Below are 27,632 nucleotides of genomic sequence, written 5' to 3'. Positions count from 1 at the left end.
GCGGTATCGGGTAAGGAAAAACGGGTCGTAAGCCAGAATAGGAGAGAAGACGTGGTCGGGGACAAAAAGAGGTCAAAGGCCGGGGAAGAGACGGGAGCAAAAAACGTGACAGGTAGGAGTCAGGGTCGAAAAGGCTTGCCTAGTGTTGACTGAGGTTCGCAGACGGACTGACAAAAGGGGACAGACTGGACTGGGTACAAATACTGATCGGGAGCCAATCAGAACCCGCGGCAGTTGGCGCTAAAGGAGCGGGCACCGCTGAGTCACATCAGTAATCATGACAGCTTTCTATATTATTATCTCACAAATCAATTTCTAAAATAGGATCCGCATATTATATGTGCCAACTCATCTGCTCTTCTCTTTCATCAACACCTTTGAACTTTTTTGGCTCTGCAAAAACTTTTGGGTCGACTCCATCGCGGGACTGGAAGACGAAATTGTTACGGCATCTGACATCACGCATATCAGAGAGCTTCTCAGCCTTGATGCTGTGGCCAAACTTACATGAAGGGGAATTGATGCAAATGAACTCATCACTGGCTGCAAACCAGCATCCTCAACTATGGGCGGGGTCGTGGTGCAATGCCAGATGCGACCATGTTTTATGATGCGAAGATCTGCGGGGAGATTTTTGGGGAGGACTCTGATTTGATCAGAAAGGGGAGAGGCTGAATGAGTGTACATTTTGGATACGGACAAAAAAAAGATTACGAGTCGTTCAAGTTGTGAGTTCCTCTTCTGAAGCTCTTATAGCTTGTGTATATCCATCCATCTATTACCGGCACCGCTTATCCTGGAGCCCATCTCAGCTGTCCTCGGCGTTGGGCGGGGGACACCCTAATACAACCTGGTTTTCCTGGTAGGGGGATTACCTCATGTGTGCCCCCTTCTCAAGATTTCTTAATTTCCTCATGTTGAGGTTTTAAGTTTTCCCTTTGTTAAAGTTAAACATTATATAAACTCTTTGGTGGCAGTATTACCCAAGTAAAACACCTATTTTGGTTTAAATCCACTTCGTGGTAGCAGCAGCCCTGCTAACGGCATGCTCCCCCGGCTGTGTCCCTGGCGGACTGCAACTCACACTCCGTAGGCGTGGTTTATTATTCGTCAGTAGAAAACAGGAAAAGGAACACACACACACACGAGCGCGACTTCACAATAAAAGGATACAAGATAGAGACCGTATAAAAGAGGAAATTAGACTGATGTTTGAAACGTGACTATGTGTGTGTGTGAGAGAGATTGTGTTTATATTTAGGAATATAAAAACAAGTTATTTTCATTGCATTGAATTCTGAGAAATGGACATATCCAAAACGGCCAACTTTACACCTTGCCCTCACGCTAGTTCTAGATCAAGGGATGGTGTTATAATAGTCTGCAGTCTGTACAGCTCTTTGGGACTTCTTGTGATTAAGGGCTATACAAATAAACATGACTTGACTTTTAGAGGGACATTTTGTATTTTTTGACCACTAGATGTTGATGTATGTTGCAGTGCAACTAAACACGAGTGCTAAAAAGCAGAAGGAAGAATACAAAAGTGATTTTAATTATCTTTTTTTACCAAGCCTTTCAAAGGTTTTGTGGAATCATAGCAGCCAGATGACATGGTCCTGCAGATCCTGCAATAGCCAATGTGGGCCTATATTGCAAAAACGAATATGACCTACTTTTGGCTCCAAAAATCTTCAGCCAAGAGTCACCGATTAAAATGATTGACACACTGTTTAGCCGATTAAACTTCCAACCTAAATGTATGCATATTTACTGTGTGCATTCAAATCAGTGCCAAAATCAAACATACATAATGCAATTTAGGATCCATTTTTACGCATGATTATCATGTGCAAATGTGCACAAAAAGTGATGGAAATCTAGAAAGTGAAGTCAAAATTTTTCAACTCAGCGACAATGCCTAAAAATCGGCCTAAGTAAAATGCATAGGTTTTAGAGGGGTAAACTGGTCGTCTCCAAATGGCCCCTTTTGGAAACGCCTTGACATACCTTTAGAAAAATGTGTAAAATACAATGTTTAGTTTTTCTGATTTTGATCAAATTCAATCAGGCAAGCGCAAGATAATTCAAACCTTTCATTTATATGTCTACTAACTTAGATTATGCACTGTCAGTAGCACTTACAGTGATTATTTCAGTTGGGGAAAACACTTTCAAAAGAGACAAAAACTGTCCCTATTCTCCAAATGGTTCAAAAACAGATTTCAATTTCCTTTGCGTACGTCTTGAATTGGGATTTTAGGTGAATTTAACAGTATATTTTAGGGGTGGAAACATACGTTGGCTTGGAGAGGGATGGGTGCCACCAGGGTGTACTTACCCAAGACACACCAAAGGAAAATGGTGCCCCTACAACCTCCACTTACTAGATATTTAGTGAATCAACTCTCTAATAGTGTCATGATTACTGATGCGATGCACCTGTGCTCGCTCATTTGGCGCCGTCTGCCTCGGACGCTGATTGGCTGCCTGTCACCCCCGTCTTTCTGTCACCGGTTGTCAGTCCATCTGCAAAGCTCAGTTCACGCAAGGCAAGCTTTTCGACCCTGACTTACTCCTGTTCTGTTTCCTGGCTTCCATTTTCTGATCTGGACCACGTTTTTTGCACTCCTGTCCCGGCTACTGACCTGTATCCCTGCTCCTCCGTGTTACAGTGTCCTTGGGTAAGACACTGAACCCCTAATACCCCCAATAGGCAGGTTAGCGCCTTACATGGCTGCACGGCCGCTATTGGGAAATGTGAAGCACACTGTAAAGCGCTTTGGGAAGTCTTGACTTGAAAAGCGCTACATAAATGCAGATCCTTTCATTTCATTTCCTGTTTCCGTTCTGGTCCTGACAGTACGGACCGACAATAGGGGACTGACAGGACCGAGTTTAAGCACTGACAGGGAGCCAATCTGTCAACAAGCTGCAGCTGGCGCCACACGGGCGGGGCCAATTGGATGCATGGCAACCGTGACAAATAACCAGGAAAAGTAACATTTACATTGTAAACATTCCATGAAGACACAAATGACCCCGAAAAATTGAGACATGTTGTTGTTATTTGTTGTTTTTTACACACAAGAGCGACGGTACGGTATCCCAAACGGCAGGCTGGGAATTGTCCCTTCAGAGTGCATCTGAGAGGTCTTCTGACTGGCATTTGGGCTACTGAATGGCATTTAGGCCCGGACATCTCTACATCTCAGCGTGATGTTGTTTTTCCAGGAGCTCCACAAGCCTCGTTAGCATATTTGTCTCCCAAAGTTTAATTAGGAGGCTATTATCGTTTGACCTTCATTTCAGGTATCTGAACGCCAGGAGTGATGCTCAAACGGCGAACAGGGAGCTAGCTGTCAAATGTCATATCGAGTCATCATCGACGGCTCGGCTAACAATGGAGTCATTATGCACCATATCCTCCTCTACTCCTCCACGCCTCTCACATCTCTTTTAGCTTCTGGCAAGATTCCCACAGGAAGTAAGACGTCTCCTACACGGTCTATATGGCTGACACCTTGAAATGACTATTTCTCACCGCACTTTGCCTTTTGACCTTATTTTTACAAGTTAGGCGCTCTGCCGATGTGTTGACGCTCTAACTCGGGTTCTCCGCACGAAAAGCATTCCACTGTTCTCAAATAGCTTTTTTTTTAAATGGAAAATAAATATTAAAAAAAAGAACATCAATTGATATGAAAATAAATTTATCAATATCAAGTGAATCTATCCACTTGCATTAAAGCAGTGGTTTTCAAATAAATGGGCTAGTCCCTTTTTGGGGGGGGGCAAGGCTCTGACAACTGTCTGTGAACTGTCTTAGAATAAAGTGCAACTGCACTTCCACTACACAAGGGGGCAGTGGCACTCTCACTTCAAGGCTGCAAGAGGTTTTTCTTCCTTTATTTATTTATTTATTTATTTAATTAATTTTTTTATTTATTTATTTTTTTTATTTATTTTTTTATCATACTCTAATTATTTTATATTTTATTTTTCACTTTATTTTTTTTTATTGCAATATCCATTTGGCCGGGTCATCCTGGAAGGGGGATTCCTTCATGTGCAGTCCCTTCTCAAAGTTTCTTTATTTTCCTCATTTTGAGGTTTCTGTGTTTTTCCTTGCTCTCATGTAGGTTTCAGATCAGGGGATGGTGTCATAATAGTCTGTAGTTTGCAATGGTCTGTGGTCTGTGCCGCCCTTTGAGACTCCTTGTGATCAAGGGCGTCACAAATAAACTTGAGTTGACTTCTTCCTCGGGAGTGGCATGACAGAAAATAATTGAGAAGTACTGCGTTAAAGGGATAGTGTGTTTTATCTGACCACTAAAGGTTGCTGTATTGTGTAGTGCAAGGGTCTCCAACCTTTCCAGGCTGAGCTACTTTTTCTTACTAATTAGCACAAATGGGGCCTAGTTTATTAAAATAACCATTTATCATGTTATTACTATGCTATTACCAGGTTAATTATTGGAAGTAGAGTTAAACAAACTCAGTAAACCACTAAAAATAGTTCAACTAGAAAACCACATTGACCAGTGATTTTGAGAACAGGAACCTCAGCTGTTCTCAGGGGGCACCCTGGTGCCGGCAGGCACCACGTTGGAAACCCCTGGTTTAGTGCAACCAAAAACGACTGCTACAAAGCACATGGAAAATGACAAACTACCGAGACTCGAACTGACGTTATTTTTCTTCTAATTCTTTTGTCCCAATGTTTTTGAGTTTTCGGGTACCTTCAGCCGCAAAATGGCAGAGAATCAGGTCAGCTCTCTCTACGTGAGGCTTATAATATGTCAAATTCATACGTATTTCATCTATATGAAGTAAATAGTAGGTTACTATATCTAACCGATTTTTGAGCAAGTTAGCTTATAGACAAATAATAACAAAAGGGCAAGCTAGAACTACCTGTCAAAAAGCTACAATGGCTTGCTAAATTTAATAGCAGGAATTGTGAGCTGCCTAGCTAGTAAATAAGCGAAGTATTAACCAGAGCTCAACTAGATATTGTGTTATATACACCTAAATTCGACCCAAATAAATTGTTGTAAACATGCAATTTAAAATATGGGACAGAAAATTTTAAAGGGACTGTATGAATTATTTGACCTGTTGCTGTATTGTTTGGTGCAACTGAAAACGAATGCTGAAAATCACAAGGTATAATAGAAATTACAGGGACTCAAAGTGACAATTTTTTTCTCATTTTTTTGCCTAGCCTCTTGGCCTCTAAAAGCAAGATGGCGGAAAATAACGTCAGCTCCCTCTAGGTGAGGCTCGTGATATGCAAAATCGATAGAAATTTCTTGGCCTATGATTTTTTTTAAATGCTTGTAAATATGATAGTTTGTGTATTTTTGCTTATTATCTAACTCAATATTGTTTCATAACAACATGTTGTTTTTGTCCCTTAACTGTTTGCTAGGAAAGCAAGTATCCCTATGCAATAATTGATGAAATACTGATGATAATAATAATAAAAATAATAACACATTGCTTATAAGAAGTCTAACCCTTTTTAATTAAAATCTACTGGGCTCCAAATCACATATGAAATTGATCGTTTCATGTAATTGTAATGCTTTCATTTCTAGTGTGTGGAATTATTGCAAGGCCCTTTAGAACACTCCTCTGGGAGACAATAAAAGAATTACGTAATGTTCTTTTTTTTTATGACTCGACTAGCCCGGGCATGACATTGACGTCGTTTTTTACTTTCTTCAGAGAACATTTTGACCTCTGAATCGATATTAACTTGCACTACCGCCTCCTCCTCTGAAATCTGGCAACCTTCTGAAGTTAAATGTGGAAACCCACATTTAAAGTCTTCCTTCGCCAAAGAGGTTTGGGTTTTTTCCAGTTTCTATTTTTTGTCAGGCTGTTGATTCATCTGTTAGTCTTTTGGAAGGTTTACAATTTGTTTTGCCACTTTATGGATGTGGATACAAATGTTTCTTCAGAAGCACAGCCTCAACCACATCTGTTCCAGCTGCTCTTTCAACCCTTGGTACTTTTCCAAATTCTGGAGTTCCTTCTTCTGGGATCTGTACATCTTTCATGACCTCCCTCCTCTGCTCTTTCACCACCACCACTATCTCCACTTGGTTAGCCAGGAGCAACTTGTCGGTTTGAAAGCTGAAGTCCCACAAGATCTTGGCAATGCCATGCTCAACGAATCTTTTCGTGGTATGGCCGACTGTGATTTGGGTGCTGCCTTACTGGTTGCGGATTTTCCTGTATACCATCCCAGCTACTTGGTTGTGCTTCTCCATGCAAGCTGATCCAGCAATAATCTTACACCCCGCTACGAAGTGCTGGACTGTTTCATGGGGTGCCTTTGCGAAGTCTGCATCTTGGGTCTGATCTACAATGGTAGAGCCTAGCCTCTGTGTCTCTTATACTTGAGACCTGTTTGTGTGCTTCCATAATCCGAGGCTCTGTGCCCTCTGCCAATACTGCATTTTTAAGCCAGTGGCAGGATGTCTTGATGCCAGCCACCTCCTTTATCTGACGGTTGTACAAACCATTTAGGGGCATGACCTTCCAGAATGTCTGCTCCTCCTCTACACTTTCATAAGGGTTCCGCTGCCTAAAACATTCTCTCAGCAAGTGATCTTTGAATGAATGAAAACTTTATTCGAACATCAAAATAAAAACAGTACAAAAACAATAACTCAACAACAAAAACAATAACTCAACAACAAAATAACGTTACATAATATTGTATTTTGTATTTATTTTTATTCAGCCAGTATAAACCATAAACATGATATATACAAGAAATCATTTGACACGCCAACACTCAATAATGATAAAATAATATATTTAAAAGAATAAAAAGAATAGAGTAAAAAATGTATTGTGGTGTATAATACAAGGTAATTATATAGAATAGTTTAAAAAGAAAGGATATGTAAATAACAAGACTAGAGTAGAATAGGTCGGAGGAACGCCGTTGACATAACAATACTATACATAATAACCTAAATCAATTCCCGTTGAACATACGGATAGCGGAAGGGTAAAAACTCTCTTTAAGACGTGAAGTCTTGCTCGCAATGGAGCGAAGACGGCGACCTGACGGCAGGTAATCAAAGTACCTGCGAGCAGGGTGACTGGGATCGTCTATAATATGTTCCAAAAAGGGGTAGTAAGAAGCAAATGCTTATATTACCTACCCCTTTATCTTCCCCACCAAATATACCAATGCTATAACAGCAATTGTAATTATATTAATAATAACAGTTATGATATAAGAATAGCAACAATAACACAAAGTTAATTAGACGCACTATTCCCAATCCACTCATACCCCACCCTTCCTATGTCAAATTTTGCTTTCACCTCTGGTCGAAAATGTTTTTTCATTTGATAACCATCATCCTTTCCTACCTGACTTCCTCTGAAAAAAACTATTTTTTCATCCCGGTACACTGATTACACTGTTTCCCAACAAACAAGTCTCATCAACGCTAATTAGCATCACAAAATGTGTCCTTGTCGCTTTGCTAATGCACAGTTTTAATCAGGTTCTGATTTTTGTAAATTTGTTGGTGATTAAATGATGAATAATGAAGAAATTTGGGATGCCTTACCAAAGCCTTTATCGTGTTTCTATTGTCTAGAAAAGTAAGGCAAAGGTCACTTAGTTGTTTGTCAATAAGCTAACAAAATAAAATAATGGACTTTGGGCTCTCCAATGTGTGATGCATGTTTATCTCCAAGATGTATAGCAGCGTGTTAAAGCTACAAATCATGTGCTATCAGGTCCAAGCCAATGGTTTTCTGATGTGCTGTGTTGGAGTTTGAACTTTGGACCCGGCAGGAGCAGCTGAGAGTTTGAACAGATAGTATTCATCCACAGAACGGGATATTTTGCCAGGGCTCTTTTCATTTTTCCCGGCAGGGACATGATGGAGCAATACGATGATCAGGTAAGTACCATACTTACGGTTTATGAAATATTAATCAGTAGATTTTTACCGATTGTTCTCACTGATATGTTTCAAACCGCAAAGTCTGTAGCTTGAACAATATTTACTAAGGCATGTGAGGACATATCTCATGATTTTACGGATACTGATATTATTGAACAATACTGAATGATCCAACCAAATCAAAATACGTTAAATTATTAAATGACTGTACTTTCTGTACTAAATTGCCAGAAATTCAAAAGTAAGCCTTCTAGAACTAACCCAGAAAATAGGCCAGACAATATTGTGCTTGACAGAGAAAGGCAGAATTACGATGAAATGCTACTAATTTCTGTAAACAAGACACGTCAAACATACGTCCAGCAGACCAGATCAAGCTCTTTAGATTATTTATTCCGGCGAGATATAAATATTTGAGTATGTCAAAAAAGGAAGCAAGTCTTTCGGACATTTCTATCCGAAGTTATGTTTTATTTTAAAATATAAGCAAAACAAATGCTCTCTCCGGCCTCTAAGGGCAGAGTTGAGTTTGTATCGCGTAGTGAGTTGGTTCGGGTGTAAAACTGCATTCAATCAACTGTTAAAATAAACCGGTTCACACATTTAACGCCAAACATGAAGATATTTTTTCCTTATTGTTTGTGAATAAATGGGTTGTGTTTAGACAATATCCCTTGCCATGGCTATGATGTAGAGTAGGTTACTATTGTGGGCGGCAGTAGCTCAGGAGGTAGAACGATCGTTTTAGGATTAAGGGATCCCAGTTCGAATCCCGGCTTGTCCGTGTTACATGCCGAAGTGTCCTTGGGTAAGACACTGAATCCCAATACCCCCAATAAGCAGGTTAGCGCCTTACATGGCTGGACAGATCACGGCCGCTTTTGGGAAATGTGAAGCACAATGTAAAGCGCTTTGGGAAGTCATTGACTTGAAAAGCGCTATATAAATGCAGATCATTTCATCATTTCATTTCATATTGTAGGTAGTAATTTCAATGATACAGCTCTTTTGGTATGGAGATACTATTTAGCAACTTACACAACAAATCGTAGTAACACAATTTACATTTTTCTACTTAATATCTTCCTAACAGTGCCAATATAAGTTGTGTTTTTTTAAGGTCAATAGCTTTGGTATTGTGATACTATTGACATGTATTGTTTATTTATTAATACAATAAATAGCAGGCATATGACAGCATGGAGCTGCTCGATTGGCTGTTTGATCAAAATGAAGGAATCCTGAGGCACGAGGAGGCGGAGCAACCCGACAGCCGGAACCACCATTGGCAGCAACCCAACGTAAGACAACCTGTCAATCAATCATCAGCCAAGACAAGAAAAACCATCATACTTTTAACCCAGGTGCTCCAGCTGGCCGAACAGAATGACACCGATTTTCTCAAGGCTCTCCTGAGCGGTGGAGAATCGGTTTCCGGCTCGCCGATCTGGTCTCCTTCGCCGAGCGATAGCGGGATCAGCGAAGACCCGCCCTCAGACCAGATGGACAGTCCTCGGAGACCTGAGAGCCCCCATGAAGGTGTTCATTGGGCCTGGTCCAAGGCTGATTTAGAGGACCAAGAGTCAACCAAAACCGGTCAGTGCCTGATGTTGTTTACTCCTTAAGAAATGGAACGATTTACATTTAGTGAATTAATATTCCGTATCATGTATTTTTAGTTCGATATCATAAGAAGTGAGTCTAGACTGTTGCCAATATAACACTTGTTATGTTGTTATGTATCTAGTTTTTGATCCTCAAAAAGCATTTGTGGGTCGTGTATTTTACTTGGGCCTTGAGCTCCAGTCTAAAAAACTGATTTGTCATTCACGAACGAAGCGGCTCTAAGAACCAGCTCTTAGAAGTGACATTTCCTAAATTTTTCGTAAGGACTTAGGCGGGGGATAGGTGATTTTTGCTGAAACCGGCCCTACCGCACGCTTAGTTCTCCGGGTCGCATAACGAGCCAGGTGGCGTCGTTGGCTTGAGCAGTCCATTCGGGGACTTGCCAACGTGGAATGCGCGAGAGTTGGATGGGGTCGGGGAGTCTTCGTGAAGAGCCTGCGACACATAAAGCCTGTCTTTTGTTATGAAATCTAAGTTAAACAAGATTTTACACTGGAAATCAAAATCAGAAAACAATTCAATTATACTGAAAAATTGACATCTTCACTGCTCAACAGTTTGAGGACATTTTGTTGTGTCTATATCGGGCTACTACACAAAGTGGATAAGCATTTTGATAAATACCTGCCAAAATGCACTGATCAAAATTAGAGAAGACTTTCAGGTGCCTTACACGTAATAGTGCTAATTTAGCACGTGGTGGTACGTCTCACATTTTCTCATTGATAATCCATGTATTTTTGTCTGAATGTATTTTTGCACCCCGCAGTCAGACCGAAGTATCCGCAATATTCTCCGGACGTCAACAAAGCCCCCCCGTGTTCCGGATCATCTCTGACTGTTAAGGATCTTTTGCTGAGCAGCACAACTGAGCCGGTAAGTGATAAAAGATTACGCTTGGTAACCAAATGCGCTTTCTCACACTGAGATTGAACTTCCGTAAAAGCATAGTTAGTAAACAATAACCTCTTGATCTGATTCAACACTCAAGAGCCAAGGGAAAACATGTTATTTTGGTCACTTTACTAAGACAAAGACCAAGCGTATTTAGTGTCATCTAGCTGTGACTTCCGGTAATTCAATAATTTAAAATATTGTAATCCTTGCTAGTTCACGCTACTGCTACATACTATGCAGCTTCAGTGCATCGGCGGTTGAAAAACATTACCAGATCCATTATCCGCGATCACATATTGCATTGAGCAGGGACTAGCGAAGCGCATTTTCTATTTTGTCCACCAAAATGTGAAAATAGAGCTCTCTCGGCCCTCGCGCCCAGCAGTAGTTGACTGGGGATAACGGATCGTGGCCTAACGAGTGGTTTCCAGCCAGTCGCAGGTCACACAGTTGCAGGGGGCCGCGGTACTATTTAGTATGTTGGAGTCTCGTTCATTATCATAATTAACCAGCCAAATCGCTCCACCAACTACAAACGGCTATGCAATCTGTCTTTCTTTCTTTCTTTCTTTCTTTCTTTCTTTCTTTCTTTTTTCTTTCTTTCTTTCTTTCTTTCTTTTTTCTTTTTTCTCACTTACTAATGCACTCGATAGAATACTCGATAGAATACTTTTCAATGTGTCCCTCATGGTCAAGATACCTATGGTGAAATATCTGGCCTCTCTCACCTTTAGAAGTGGTAGAAGAAGCACAGTATGTTCATCTTCCAGTGCGACTCATATTTGTTGATCAAAATCATTCCGACATAAGAACATCTGAAAACTTCAAGTGTTCTTCAAGCTCCCCACCCTCTTGATTAAGACGAGTGGCCGAAATCCTCCGGGCCATTCTAATTTTCCGAGAAGTTCTCTGTGAAATGTCTGCTTTTAATTCTACCGCTTGAGGTAACAGGGCGAGGAAGCGCAATCAAGCGTGCTCGCCTCTGTATCCCACAATTTGCATTTCCATCTCTCCTCCAGCCTCCGCAACCCTTCAAAGCGTCTGTTCAAGAATTGATTCTCAACGAGGACGAGAAGAAACTCCTCGCCAAGGAGGGCGTGACTTTGCCCAGTCAACTGCCACTCACCAAGGTTCGTTTATCCGACCGCATGTGCCGCCCCGAGCAAGCCTCCCTTAAGGTTCTTCTGCTATTTTTTCCAATTAGTATGAAGAAAGGATCCTGAAGAAAATACGCAGAAAGATTAGAAATAAGCAGTCGGCCCAGGAGAGCCGCAAAAAGAAGAAAGAGTATATTGACGGCCTTGAGAGCAGGTAACGTTTGAAATTGCGCATTTACATTTGAGTTAGTGTTTCAGCAGTGGCCTTACAATTTTTGGGTGGATTAACTCACAATTTGAAATGCGGGAGGATACATCTCTGTGAAATTGTCAGGTCTATCCGCCACCTTTCTTAAATTATTATAAATGAATTCAAATAAAATAGAAATCTATTAATATGAATATTGTTATGTTAGTCAAGTCACATTTATTTGTATAGCCTTTAATCACAAAATGTCTCAAAGGACTGCACAGGTCACAATGACACCATCCCCTGATCCGAAACCAACCAAGGAAAAACTCAAAACCTCAGCACGAGTCAAGTCAAGTCAAGTCACATTTATTTATATAGCCCTTAATCACAAAAATGTCTCAAAGGACTGCACAGGATTACAATTACAAAATTGCACAATAACCTGATCTTAAACCAGCATGCGGGCAAGGAACAACTCAAAAACCTCAGTGTGAGGAAAAAAGACAAAGGACCTCACATGTGGTAATCCCCCTTCCGGGATTGACCAGGGTGAATCACAATTAGCATTACTGTACACAGAATAGTAAACACTAGGTAAGATGTTGGAAATGTCCGGAAAGTGCATGACAGCAACGACGCCCCCAGCCTGTAAACTAGTCCAGAAAGTCTATGACGGCCACAACGCAGCTTATCCATTCTCTGCCAGCTGGTAAATGCAGGGGTTGACATGGCAGTCGTAAAAAGACAAGACAATACAGAATATGAGGTGGGCATCAATCATAAGCTTTGGAATATAAGTGTGTCTTAAGCCTCGTTTTAAAAACTTCCGTTGAGGTTGCAGATCTTATCTCCGGAGGCAGGGCATTCCATAACACCGGGGCCCAGATGGAGAACGCTCTCGAGCCTGCAGACTTCTTGGCTCTCGGAGTCACAAGTAGACCGGCATTTTCCGAGTGCAGACTCCGTGCAGGGACATCAAATCAGAGAGATAAGAGGGTCCAAGCCCATGCAAACATTTATATGTTAATAAGAGAACCTTAAAGTCACATCCTAAGTGGAATGGGAGCCAGTGCAAGTTAGCCAATACAGGAGTAATATGCTCAAACTTTTTGGTCTTAGTCAAAAGTTTAGCTGCCGCATTCTGAACCAGCTGCAAACTTTTAATGCTAGACATCGGGAGACCCGAAAGCAATACATTACAGTAATCAAGCCGAGAAGTAATAAACACATGAATAAAAGCCTCTGCATCTGATTGGGACAGCATCAAATGAATCTTCGCAATATTACGGAGGTGGAAGAAAGCTATTCTAGTAATATTTTTCACGTGTAACTGAAACGACAGATTAGGATCAAATATAACACCTAGATTTTTGACTAAGTCACTATGGGTGATATTACATTTGTCTAGGTTCAGGGTAGTGTTTGAAAACAACTGACGACAGTGAGCCGGACCAATAATCAACATTTCAGTTTTTTCTGGGTTAAGGCGCAAAAAATTAAGGGGCATCTATCTTTGAATCTCAGTAAGGCAAGCCTCCAGATTTCTACAACTTAAATGTCCAGTTGTTTCCAGTGGCACATACAGTTGATTGTCATCTGCATAGCAATGGAAACTAATATTATACTTGCGGATAATGTCACCAAGCGGGATCACATAAATACTAAAAAGAAGGGGGCCAAGTAGAGAGCCTTGAGGAACACCACAGGGTACATTAGATTGTTTAGAGGTCAGATTGCCATAGTTAACACATTGCATCCTGTCTGACAGGTAGGACCTATTCTTTAAAGCGGCGCTGCCACGAGCGGCTGCCTTTTCCAGCAGCTGCCATATTGTTTTATTGTCTGCTCCTATCTTCGGTGTTTTTTCTTCCTGTTTTGACAACTACACTATGGATTACTTCTATCCTATGGACATGGGTTTTAGCGCTCAAAAAATGCGTGTATTCAAGGAATTTCAACTCCTTGCCCTGAAGAATTCTCGTGCCGGCGTGATGAAGGGGCCTATTGTGGAAGAAGAGCCGGAGCTAGCGAAGCGGCTAGCGGCGTTATAACTCTTCGGTACCTTTCGTAATCATGCTAAATGCGAACTCATGACCAAATAAGATCATCGAGTGCTGGTGGAAAACATCGAAGCGCACAGGGAGCGCAGTTGCTGTGTTTTGCGGAAACGTGGCTCACGTTTAGCATTCCGGACGCTAACGTGAAGCCACCCGGAGCTACCCGGAGCAATCCGGCTTCAACGCCGCTAAATAGAGACACAAAAGCCGGGGGTAATCGGAGAGGCGGCGGACTTGCTAACATGAGGTGGTGTATCCCTGGATTTTCACAAAGAAAAGTTTTCCATCTGCCGCAGGGATGTCGAACTTTTGGACTGGCGTGACGTCATCCACTCCGCTACAAGCACCCCTACGGCATCATGTTCATCTGTTAATAAACAACGGGGTAGACTTCTGGAAGTGTGAATTTCCCTACGGGGATGAATAAAGTATCTATCTATCTATCTATCTATCTATCTATCTAACCCACGAGAGTACAGTTCCTAAGATACAAATGCATTCTAGACGAACCAGTAATATGTTGTGGTCGACAGTATCAAAAGCAGCGCTGAGATCCAGCAGCAGTAACATTGATGAGGCCCCGGAATCTATTGCTAAAAGGAGATCATTGGTTACTTTAGCCAGGGCTGTCTCAGTAGAGTGATTTGCCCTAAATGCTGAATGGACAGTTTCAAAAAGGTTATTTTCTGACATGAAGTCATTTAGCTACTGTGCAACGACCTTTTCAAGTTATTTTGCAAAAAATGACAGATTTGACACTGGCCTATAATTACCTAGGCTTTCTGGGTCAAGGTTAGGTCGCTTAAGTGTGGGTTTAATGACGGCAGACTTGAAGGCTACAGGAACAATACCCGAGGATAGCGATATATTAATAATATTTAAAACTGATGGTCCTGAGATCCCAAACAGATCCTTCACCAGTGAAGCTGGAAACGGATCGAGCAGGCATGTAGTTTGTTTGGCCCTACTGACCATCTGTGTTAGATTATCAAGGGAAAAATCATTGAAACTGGAGAATGTTTCTGAACAACCGCCGACATGTCTGTAGTAATACAACTCTCAATCCGCCAGTAACAAATTCAGAGGGTGGGCAAGTTCACATTTACCTACAAAGTACAATTGAATACAGTTATGGCGGCTGTCTTACGAGGAAAATAAGAAACTTTGAGAAGAGGACCAGTTAGTAACTATCATAGTTGCATGGAGAATTGTGATAAATGTGCAAAATGTGCATATTGGTAGAAGGCAATCCTTTGTTTTTGCCGGGGTTACAGTGCTCTCTACCTGCCCCGCTCGCAGCAATATGTGATCCGTGATAATGGATTGCGGCTGCATTGGTGATGTTTGTTTTAAGCGGGAACTCAGTAACAGCAAAAAAAAAGAGCTGCCATTGTCACAATCACCCGGATCTGGAACACTTGTGGTCAGGATTTGGCGCCAACAGCCAGGATAGCTGATTGGCGCACCCTGTCCATTTAAATCCTCAGCTTCCGGAAACAAGCTGTCTGATTGTACTATGCTACCTGTTGCCATCTGCTTAGAAAGCCCGTACCTCCGACTCTTTGCCTGCCTCCTGTTTTTCTACTTGATCTCCGTTGCCGACCCGTTTCCGAATTTGCTTACGACCTGCCCTGCCCGTCTGATTCCTGACCATATTTCCTAACACTTCGACGCCCTTCCGCGACGATTCCCGCCAAGCCTTCGCCCGCCTGTCAAGCTTCGTCAATCCGTCAAAAAACAGATCGAAGAATCACGCCTTGTCATTCCTTCCTTCCAATAAAAACCAAGAAACGAGTACAAGTGATCTCAGTTTTCCTTCCGTCCTGCCTGACAGAACAATCAGACCAAATCCTGAGATCAGCGCGCGTTCCTCCGAAGGAAGAATCAAACAACTTGGAGTCTCCTTCCGCTCTGCAGAGGCTACAATGGACCGAGAGCGCCGTACAAAAGTCCGCAAGTGACGTCGCCACGCTACTACAACAAGTCCAACAGCAACAAGGTCTTTTGCAACAGCAACAACATCTCTTGCTACAAAACCAACAGCAAGTAGCAAGTCTGTCAGAGCAACTGTCAAAATTACTGACGTCACCATTTCCGCAACCTGTCAATCCGTCTCCGAGCCCACAAACACCCTCGCCGATCATTCCATTGCCTAACTCGCATGTCTCCGAAGCAGCAGAACCGCGTGTGGGCACACCTGAGAAGTTTTGCGGCAACTCTACCCAAGTTCGTGCCTCCCTCGTAAACTGTCGACTCATTTTCGACCTGCAACCCCTAAACTTCATGTCCGAAGCAGCCAAGGTAGCGTTCGTCATTAACCACATGACTGGGAGAGCCCGGCTTTGGGGAACTGCTGAGTTCGAGCGAGGATCGGTGGCATGTTCTTCGTTCGCCCTATTCTCCCAGGAAATTCTGAAAGTATTTGACACTGGGTCAGCCTCGTCTGACGCATCCCGCTCCCTTCTGAACATACGCCAAGAAAAACGTTCGGTCGCCGATTACTCCGTAGACTTCAGAACACTCGCTAGCCAGAATAGTTGGAATGAGGAAGCGTTAGTGGACGCTTATCTCCACAGTTTAGCCGACTATTTAAAGGACGAGTTGGTGTCCCATACTCCGCCTTCTACCCTCGACGAAGCCATTGCACTGACGGCGCGAATTGACCGTCGGGTCCAAGCACGACGACAGGAAAGGGGGAGAACAATACGAATCCCGACGAACTCGCCCAAAGAGCCAAGTGGGTTCCAAACGCCCCGATCCCCCGCCGTCTTCCAGTCCCTTATCAACGACGTGCTGCATGTGTACTCAACAAGTTTGTGTTTGTCTACTTGGATGACATTCTGATTTTCTCTAAATCCCTGGAGGAACACACGCAGCACGTCCAACTTGTTCTTCGACGACTCCTAGAGAACTCCCTCTTCGTTAAGGCTGAGAAGTGTGAGTTCCACGCCCATACCGTGTCATTCCTGGGGTATATCATCGCGGAGGGGAGATTACAGATGGATCCCGCAAAGGTGTCGGCAGTCACCTCCTGGCCTGTCCCCACGGATCGCAAGAAGCTCCAGCAGTTCTTCGGTTTCGCCAATTTTTACCGACGATTTTTTTCGGAACCATAGCACAGTAGCGGGCCCCCTGACGGCTCTCACTAGCCCCAAGGAAACATTCAGATGGTCTCCTGCGGCGGACAAAGCATTCACCACCCTCAAGGCTCGATTTTCGACGGCGCCCATCCTCCAAGTACCTGACCCGGGGCGTCAGCTAGTCGTTGAAGTGGATGCCTCGGACGTAGGAGTTGGGGCTGTCCTCTCTCAAAGGTCGGCCGAGGATCAAAAGATACACCCCTGTGCATTCTTTTCACGACGCTCATCCCCCGCCGAACGCAATTATGACGTTGGGGATCGTGAGCTGCTAGCCATAAAATTGGCACTTGAGGAATGGCGCTGGCTGGAAGGGGTGCCAGTTAAAGAAAAAGAAGAAGAATTTACTTTTATTGTCATTCTTTGTAACCATGCACACAGAACGAAATGTCGATACACGTGACCCATACAGTTAAACTGTAGCGAGCCAATGCAGCCGCAGCCAAACCATTTTAGTCATTAGGTGACCAAACCCCCCAATTGCAACCCTTGATGCCGAGCGCCAAGCAGGGAGGCAATGAGTACCAATGTTGTAAGTCTTAGGTATGACTCGGCCGGGGCTTGAACCAGCGACCTCCCAGTCTCGGAGCGGGCGCCCTACTAACTAGGCTACCGAGCTGGTTCCGATCCTGGTTTGGACTGATCACAAAAACCTTGAGTATATCCGATCTGCTAAACGTTTGAACCCGAGACAATCCCGCTGGTCACTCTTCTTCACCCGTTTCAACTTCACCCTTTACTACCGCCCCGGGTCCCGTAATGTCAAGCCAGATGCCCTCTCTCGCCAGTTCCAAAAGGAGGACGATCATTCCCAGAGTCCGACAGCCATCCTTCCTGATTCCCGGGTACTGGCCACACTCACCTGGGACATCGAGGACCGCGTCAGGGAGGCCCTCCAAGACCAAGCAGGCCCCAGTACTTGCCCAGAGTGGCGGCCATCCATCCCGGAAGCTCTACGGTCGGAGGTCCTTCAATGGGGGCACGACTCTTGTCTCTCCTGTCACCCGGGTGTTACCCGCACCAGCAACTTCCTGGCCCGACGTTTCTGGTGGCCCTCATTGGCAAAGGACGTTCAGGAGTACGTCGGGGCTTGCCAAACCTGTGCCCGGCAGAAGGCTTCGAATCGGCCACCTGCCGGATTGCTTTAGCCATTACCGGTCCCCAGCTGTCTTGGTCCCACATCTCCTTGGACTACGTTACTGGGCTGCCTGTCTCGGAAGGGATGACAACCATTTTGACGATAGTGGATCGGTTCAGCAAAAAGGTCCACTTCGTGGCCTTGCCCAGACTTCCATCCGCCAAGGAGACGGCGCAGGCGGTCCAGCTGCATGTCTTCCGCCTCCATGGAATCCCAAAAGACATTGTTTCAGACCGAGGTCCCCAATTTGCCTCGGGATTTTGAAAAGAGTTCTGCCGTCTCCTGGGGGTCTCGGTCAGTCTCTCGTCCGGGTTCCATCCGCAATCTAATGAACAATCTGAACGTCTCAATCAAGAACTGGAGACGGCTCCTGGGACCTTTTCCGGTGGACAAAATTATTAGTCCATCGGCAGTCCGCCTGCGCCTGCCTAGCACCATGAGGGTTCACCCGACGAGACAAGCTGTCTGATTGTACTATGCTACCTGTTGCCATCTGCTCAGAAAGCCCGTACCTCCGACTCTTTGCCTGCCTCCTGTTTTTCTAGTGGATCTCCGTTGCTGACCCGTTTCCGATTTTGCCTACGACTTGCCCTGCCCGTCTGATTCCTGACCACATTTCCGAACACAACGACGCCCTTCCTCTCCAGCCCCGACCAACAACACGACGATTCCGCCTGTCCGCGACCATTCCAGCCAAGCCTTCGCCCGCCTGTCAAGCTTCGTCAATCCGTCAAACAACGGATCGAAGAATCACGCCTTGTCATTCCTTCCTTCCAATAAAAACCAAGAAACGAGTGATCTCAGTTTTCCTTCCGTCCTGCCTGACAGCCGTGCCTGACAAAAGTGCTCTCTGTCAGTCCCCATTCGCAGTAATATGTCATCGGGGAAAATGGACCGCTGCCACATGAGTAGAGTTCATTTTTTGGTTGACTGAAGAGCAAAAAAGAGCAACCAGACCCGTCAAAAAATGTGCAGCACCGGCTCCCAATAGCAGCAGTATGCGACCAGATAACAGGAAAAAAATCTTGTGATGTACTGAAATTACTCGCTACCTCACTGGTACTCCACAGTCTCAATGCTTTGCGGGTTGAAAATTATTCCGGGATCCGTTATCTCAGTTCGCATATTGCTGCAAGTCGGGGCCGGCAGAGCGCACTTTTGTTTGTCCTGGCCTGGAGTGGGATGGGCGCAGCCATGCGGTACTTGCCCCACTATATGAAGTGGAGCCCCGTCGACCCTAGCAGTGAAGGGACCCGTGAAACTTGAATCTGTAACTCACTTTGAAAATTTGATAGAAGATCATCAGCAAAGAAACTTTGGTTGCCACTGAACTACAATGCTAATGAGGTCTTTTAGAGTTTGTCAGGGAATATACGCCAGAAGATTTCTACAGTCCATCAATGTCAGTTTCCATCTCACTGCCTCACCTTTAATATAAGTGTGTTTTCAATCAATTAGTAATGATGGTTGTCTCAGACTTTAAGCAGTCAAAAAACAGTTTAGCTTTAATGTAATTGGCAGTGTTGAGGATAAATAGTTCGGTTTTGCTTTGTCCTCATGGATAAAACATTGAGCATTATGATGGGGTTACTGTACCTTCTAGGAAGCAGTGTTGGGCACGTTACTTTATAATAGTAGTTATACTTAACCACTACTTCTTCTAAAAGGTCACCGAGTTAGTAACTGCGATACTTTGTAAAAAACAAGTGACTAGTTACTAGGTAAAGTAACTATTTCCATTACCTAAGAAAAAAGTGGTTGTATGTCAAAGAATTTGACATTTTCTGGGCAGTATTCGAGTCGGTTAAAGAGAGAAGAACAGACAGATAGTTGTATTATAGAGCCTGGTAATATTTATTATACCTCACCAGCAACAGATTTATCCTACACTTGAAGTGCAACAAAAATAGACAGTAAACAAAATATAACGTCAGAACGAGCACAAATGGTAGTCCCAATCGCATACCGTTTACTCACAAGTTTATTGAAATTAAGACAAAAGTCGGCGCCAGCGATTTGGTGCTCACTGGAATGCGGAAGTGAATCGGAGCGTAGTTAGATGGAAAAACAGGTCGTTAGCCGGGACGGGAGATCAAAACGTGGTCGGGGTCAAAAACGTGTTGTAGCAGGAGACAAACGGAGAAATCAGGAAATTGGAAAACGGGTGACAAAACAGAACCGACGGGAGTCAGAATAAAAAATGCTTGCCTTGTGAAAACAGAGGTTCGCTGACGGACTGACAACAGGCGAGACAAAGGACTAAGCTTAAGTAGGACGGGTAACCAATCAGGTAGCCAGCAGCAGCTGGCGCCAAGCGAGCAGGCACAGGTGAATGTCATGAGAAATCATGACATATAAAGTAAGTTTCATAACTAAAATCTAACTGGAGTCGTCCGTTGTAGAGAAGGGAATTCAGACTTCTTTTCGGCTTGCCTCCCAAATGGCTCTTCAGTTCGTTTTGGTTGTTTAGTCCATAAAATGGTTGTTTGGTTGGTTGGGCGGACGGTCGGTGGGATCCCTTAACCACTAGGGTCCTAGGGGTCCTGTTTCCTCTGGTGGGTTTGGGCAAGTAAAGCCTGGTGGTACCCATCCCTCTCCAGGCCAACATAAAATATATTATTATGAATGGCTTATTAAAGGGGGGAAATGAAGCAAAATTAACACTAAAACTTGAAAAAGACAGAAAACATAAATTAAACTTTTTATAAATCTACAAAGAAAAAAATCAAATACAAAACAATTTTAATGTTTTTTATACTCAAAAAAATCCAAGTCATCAGCACAGAATCCCTGAAAGAGATGGCTCATAGAGAGAGCCCTTTCGATCACAAATGAGGCAAAGCATCGCTTTTGACCGTTAGTAAAGATAACGACATTATAACGCCGGTAAAACTACCGTAATTAGTTAGATTACCCCATTACTGGGAAAATATAATATTAATATAATATTATTATTTCTAACACTGCTAGGAACTAATTTAAAGAGCATGGCATCCCCCTGGCGTTAATATCCGATCTTTTTCTGTATGTTTTCAGAATGGCCGCATGCAGTTCACAAAATCAAGAACTACAACGCAAAGTGTCCCAGCTGGAGAAATGCAACATGTAAGAGATTTTAAAATGCAACTTCTTTTTGACTTCCCTTTGATTATAACGGTGCCATCCAACCTCATAAAACTTTGATTTTCCAAATATTTTTCTTTTCATGGCTTTGTCTCTGCAGTTCATTGATGGAACAATTGCGCCGGCTCCAAGCCCTCGTCATGAATACGTCTAACAAGCCGGCCCAGACTGGAACTTGTATGCTGGTATGAGAAGAAATTATTTCAGAATTTCCTCGTGGTCGATTCGAACAACCCTCGTATCACAACCCCCAGCAAAAAGTATGGAATCACTGGTCTTGGGCAAGCCCTCCCACAGAGATTTTTTCCGTAAAGTCATTACAAAGTCCAACGCATTCAGAAACACTAAAAGCAATAATGAAAAACATTGCAATGGTCATATATATATATATATATATATATATATATATATATATATATATATATATTCTCTGGTTGATCAATAGTAGGCACCAAATACGGCTGCAGTGGGTGCTTTGCAAATGGTGCCCGGCTTTGGCGACGACCAGTTTGTATGTTCATATTGTTGTTTATATTGTCTAACGTGCCTCATTAGACATTTGAGTTTGACACATGTGCACTAAAATGTCACGCAAATTAGAAATCACAATGACTCAATAACCGGTGAGCTATTTTCAGAACAAGTAGGCTACTCGGGTGATCTTAGGGAGCTACTTGTTGCTCAAGGTCTCAACGTTGGTAATCCCTGCAGTAGAACGATATCAATATGTGTTGCTATTGCGCAAATAGTGTTTTTTAGCCCTTTTATCTTTCCCATTCCTTTTTTCCTTTCTCTAGGTGCTCTTGCTGTCCGTCTCTCTAATCCTGTTCCCCAGCCTGAAGCCCTACGCCGACACCAAAGTCAGCCAAGGAGACTTCGGCCCAGTACGAAGTGAGTAACCTTGAGTGTTAAATAGCCTAAAGTATGACACCCGCAAAAAGCAAGTTGAAGAGGAAGAAAAGAAGAAGATAAAGAAGAAAAAAAAGAGGGGGCACGCTAGGGAGGAAGGAAGGAAGAAAGGAAGGCAGGATGGTAGGTTAGGGAGTAAGAAAAGAAGGAAGGTGAAAAGGAAGGTAGTTAGCAAGGAAGGAGGTAAAGAAGAAGGGTCAGAAGTAACAAAATAAAAGGAGGAAGAACAGAAGGAGAATTTATGAAGGAAGGAAAGAATGGAGAAAGCAGAAGAAGAACAAAAAAGAAAGAGGAAGGAAGGAAGGAAGGAAGGAAGGAACAAAAAAGAAAAGGTAAGGAAGGAAGGAAGGAAGGAAGGAAGGAAGGAAGGAAGGAAGGAAGGAAGGAAGGAAGGAAGGAAGGAAGGAAAGAAGGAAGGAAGGAAGGAAGGAAGGAAGGAACAAAAAAGAAAAGGTAAGGAAGGAAGGAAGGAAGGAATAAAAAAGAAAAGGTAAGGAAGGAAGGAAGGATGGAAGGAACAAAAGGAAAGTGGAAGGAAGGAAGGAAGGAACAAAAAAGAAAGAGGAAGGAAGGAAGGAAGGAAGGAAGGAAGGAAGGAAGGAAGGAAGGAAGGAAGGAAGGAAGGAAGGAAGGAAGGAAGGAAGGAAGGAAGGAAGGAAGGAAGGAAGGAAGGAAGGAACAAAAAAGAAAAGGGAAGGAAGGAACAAAAAAGAAAAGGTAAGGAAGGAAGGAAGGATGGAAGGAACAAAAAGAAAGTGGTAGGAAGGAAGGAAGGAAGGAAGGAAGGAAGGAAGGAAGGAAGGAAGGAAGGAAGGAAGGAAGGAAGGAAGGAAGGAAGGAAGGAAGTTAAAGCTTAAACAAATAGTTTAAAGGATTAACATTTTAAAAGAGTTAAAATTAAAGTTAATCCTAACTTTACCCCTAAATTTTCAGTGAACTTTTACATTTTATGAAGTGATGATCAGTTACTGCAATTACATTTTACCTTTTGAGTTAAAGCTTTAATCTTTAACTCGGACCACAATGAAGTAAATAACTCCAGGTTTGACCCTAAAGAAATCTTGAAGCTGATCCCAAATGTCACTGAGAGGTTGGTACAATCAAAAGCCTATTGTAGCATCGAAAATACGTTTTAATACGTGGTATCTTACCCAGCAATTGGATATTGATCTGGAGTCTCTGTCCTGGTGTCTTCAAATCCCGAAGAGGTGTCAAGATCCTTTAGTATTAGTTTTTGCACCCTTGACCGTAATGAGGTTTGGCAAAATTATTAATGTTGCCTGCATCTTTTAAGCACAATCTGGCGCGCAAAGGCGGCACGGCAGCTCGAGGTCAAAAATATATCAAATTGAATGAAATTGCATGCTTGTCCATGAATATTTCCATTTTACTATTCATGAAGGCAGGTGGAGGTTTTTGTTCTTAATATATATACCGTAAATTCCGGACTATGAGCCGCTACTTTTTTCCCAAACCTTCAACCCTGCGGCTTATTCAGTGATGCAGCCAATTTATGTACTTTTTCTAACAGCCACCAGCGGCGCTCGACTACAAAAGGTAAGATTTAGGACAGAGGAATATATGCGCCGAGGAAGACTGCAACTTCTTAGCTTGTGCACAAATTAAGTTAGCGTAGACATATCCTCATCATGCAAATTGCAAAAGGAAAGGCACTTGACGTAGCTTTCAAGCTAAAAGCAAACGAGCAGTCCGATAAAGAAGGAAACACAGCTACTGCACGTAAACTTCACTTTGCGAGCGTGCTGCTAGGGTGTTTTTGAATATGGGAGCATGGGACGACGTCTATATGACAAATTCTCTTACCCATACTGGGGAAGACGACTTTGATGACGTCAGTTATAGGGAGGAAGATGAGGATGGTTTACCGTGGTTTCTACAAGTACGGTATGTTTTTTTTAACAGATCCGTTCACTGCGTTGCGAGTGTGTTGCTAGTAGCGTTTTGCTATCCTTCACAGGCACGGTTTGGGATGAAAGTTATAATATTATAATTAAAGCTTTGAAAACTCTCTCGGTGTACCGTCTTTCCTTGTAAATATGTGTAACCGATGTATAATATGTATTTGCACCTGTATATTTTTATTTTTTTATTTTATTTTTTTTAGACCCGGTTAATGGGGACCAAAAACCACCCACAAAAACTGGAAGAAAAAAAAAAATATATATATATATATATATATATATATATATATATATATATATATATATATATATATATATATCTTATCTCATCTCATTATCTGCACCGCTTATCCTTATTAGGGTCGCGGGCGAGCCCCTAACCCGCGGCGTGGGTAGTTTCGGGCGCAATACGCACCACACCGCGACAAGCCGAGCGGGTCGGGCGCTCTGCGCGGAGGCCAGCCTGTCGGAAGCGCAGCAGAATGCGCGTTCACGAGAGGGGGGAAGGATTTTGTACGGGAGTCGGATTTGGGCACAACACCGCGATAGTTCTACATGGCTAGGGTCATCGGCCGACGGGGATTCCCGCAAAAAGTGAAAATCTGCAAAGTAGCGACGCTTCTTCAAAAAAAAAAAAAAAGACACATGTGTTTGTTTTTTACCATTACAGACCGCGAAGCTCTGAATCCGCGAACGTCAAACCGCGAAGTAGCGAGGTCCCACTGTATTTATATATATATATATATATATATATATATATATATATATATATATATATATATATATATATATATATATATATATATATATATATATATATATAATCGACCCGCGAGGCAACGCTGAGAGAAGCGCAAGAGAAAAAGGAGCTGCAGGTCAAATTATGTCCACTATGTTGCCAAAGCCAGGTGCCTCTCACAAATGTTGTACTTGTAGTTTTTTTCTATCACTCTCTATCTCTCTATTTCACTCTCCCTGTCTCTATTTTTGTCTTTCTTTGTTCCTCTTTCTCAATTTCTCCCTCTGTGTCTTTTTACCTTATTTTTCTCTCTCTTACTTTTTTCCTTTTCTCTCTCTTTTCTCTCTTTCTCTCTCTCTCTATTTTGCTTTTCCCTTCTCTCTTTCTCCCCTCCTCTCTTTCCCTTCTCTTTTCTCTCTTTCTCTCTTTCTATTTCCCTTTGTATTTCTTTCTTTCACTCTCTTTCTCTCACTATTTCTCTTTTTATCTCTTTTTTTTCTCATGTTCTCTCTCTCTCTCTCTCTCTTTCTATCTCTCTCTCTATCCACCTTCCGCTTGAGGATGCCCCAAAGATGTTCAATTGGGTTTAGATCTGGATACATGCTTGGCCAGTCATCTCCTTTTCCCTTGGCCCTGCCTTGATCATCTTAGACATGTATTCGGGTCAGACTTGATCATTGTCCTGCGACCCAGTTTCAGGAGGCAGGAGATCACGCCTTGCTCCAGTTTTTCACAGTTCAAACTTGAGTTTGTGTTTCCCACAAAAAAATGACACCCCAAACCATGACATTCCCAACACCATGCTTGACGTTAGGCATGACACAAACATGTTTGTACTCCTCAACTATTTGCCGCCACACATGCTTCACACCATCTTGACCAAATAGGTTAATATTTTTCTTATTAGACGAAAGGATATATTTCCAGTTAGCCATGACCTTATTTAACATACTTCTTTTCATTGTACCAAAGTGATGTTCCATTTGAAATTATAATGAAATATCTGCAGAAATGTGAGGCGAGTACTCACTTTTGTGGCATAATGTGAGGGACAACATAGTATGATAGACCTGGATGTGAGGGTCTGGTGACTCCTAATTATAATGTTGATTTGTTTTTGTTTTTTTTTGTTTTTAGTTTTTGTTCGTTTTTTGTGTGAATTGGTGTTTCAGAGGCTCGTATGTTTGGGGAGGTTGCTTCTTTATGAATACAGAGTATATTGTGTATTTGAGAATATTGAATATCACAAGTTTTTATTATCTATCTTTTCTTTACAATTAGGAGGAAAAACAAAACCATGGTACGTGGAACGATTTTGTCTATCGAATTAAAAAAAAGGTCATGTGAGGGCTGAACTCACTTTTGTGACAGAGTCAGTTCATTAAAATGTGAAAAAAATAATTCTGCATTGCTGGAAACGAAGCAAAATGTAACTGGATTTGATGATTTAGTGATCGCACCCAGGATCGATGTTGCTTACTATTGTTCCAAGCGACCCCTGGATGTTTAGATGGAACATTGGTGGTGACACTGCATCCCGAGTCAATTGTGCATATCCATCTATCCATTATCTGCACCGCTTATCCTCAGTAGGGTGTGCTGGAGCCTATTCCAGCTACCTTTGGGCAGTGGGCAGGGGACACCCCGAACTGGTTGCCAGCCAGTCGCAGGGCATATAGAGACAGACAACTCACTCGCTCATTCACACTTAGGGACAATTTGTACAGGACAATAAACCTGAAATGCACGTTTTTGGAATGTGGGAGGAAACCAGAGTGCCCAGAGGAATCCCACGCAAGCATGGGGAGAACATGCAAACTCCACACAGGAAGGTTCCATCTCATGACCTCAAAACTGTGCCGCACGCACGCCGCCGTACTGCCCAATTGTGCATATATGTTTTGCATTTTGCAGTATGCAGAGGACGCTTTCCTAAACAAGAAAAAAATCTTCTTTCTCTATTTTCCCACAGTCCAGTCGCGTGCCCTGCAGAATTTTCAGGCGTCACGCGTGCTGCATGTCACAGATTCGTCATTTCCAGCCCAAGACCGATCAGACTCAGTCCCAGAAGATTCAGATGTGGAAATCGCCGCCCAGATGAGTAATATGAAGCTGACACGAGGACTAGATGCCGTAACTATGAACCAAAGCCGGGAAGAAGAACCGGGCCACTTCCTAGTGGACCCGCTCACCGGCCACGTTGCCACGGTGACATTGGACCCTAAACGTTCGACCGGTTTGCCGCCGAACGCCGATGACATGTGATCGGAGCGTAGATACCTTATTCCTCAAATATTAATGCTCTTTGTTGTAGTTTTTTGTTTTTTATCTCGTATTTTCAATTGTTCAAAGCAAAATGCACATAAACTTATATTCTCAATCTCACATGGCAATTTCTAATGACCTTTATCATGTTGTGATAACATCCAAGATGTGCAAAATCAATAAAACACAAAACTTTTAAAATACTCTATTCATCTATTTTTTTGTAACATTTTTCACTAGGACCTTTATGCAAAAATTAAGAAATCAATTTTAAAAAGTCATCCCTTTCAACCTCAGCCTTTCGCTCCCTTTTAATGATTAAATTATGAATTGTGTTGTAATTCCTTATGGAATTTATCACCTATGCGGGTTTCCTGACTACTTGAGTCAGCTAGGAGTCTAACATACACTACATTTGTCTTTTTTTTTCTTACCTGCCTGATTCATCAAAAATCGGTTGCTTGCCGTGTTTTTGGGGGACTGCGCTGCGGCCTCGAGTTCAGCACGTGGGCCATACGTGGCGACCATCCAGAGAACGAGACAAAATCTCCCCAAAATGCAAGCAAGGTGCCTGCTTCAGATT

At 42.8% G+C, this 27,632-nt stretch overlaps 1 protein-coding gene across 1 annotated transcript; it reads left to right on the top strand.

The window, feature by feature from the left end:
- The first annotated feature begins 3,358 nt into the window (after positions 1-3,358).
- creb3l3a (cAMP responsive element binding protein 3-like 3a) lies at positions 3,359-27,231 on the top strand. The gene is made up of 12 exons (XM_088349771.1): positions 3,359-3,487; positions 5,228-5,279; positions 7,777-7,943; positions 9,131-9,247; positions 9,311-9,542; positions 10,342-10,448; positions 11,489-11,599; positions 11,674-11,780; positions 21,128-21,196; positions 21,315-21,399; positions 22,012-22,105; positions 26,757-27,231. Exons 3-12 carry the CDS (start codon positions 7,920-7,922, stop codon positions 27,047-27,049), a joined length of 1,239 nt encoding a protein of 412 aa, XP_088205897.1. The 5' UTR covers positions 3,359-3,487; positions 5,228-5,279; positions 7,777-7,919; the 3' UTR covers positions 27,050-27,231.
- The last annotated feature ends 401 nt before the right edge of the window (positions 27,232-27,632 follow it).

Source organism: Urocampus carinirostris, chromosome 12 (assembly GCF_059441175.1).
Source record: "Urocampus carinirostris isolate Australia breed hairy pipefish chromosome 12, RoL_Ucar_1.0, whole genome shotgun sequence".
Lineage (NCBI taxonomy): Eukaryota > Metazoa > Chordata > Actinopteri > Syngnathiformes > Syngnathidae > Urocampus > Urocampus carinirostris.
The sequence above is the reverse complement of the archived record's forward strand: the minus strand, read 5'-3'. Positions and strand labels throughout refer to the sequence as shown.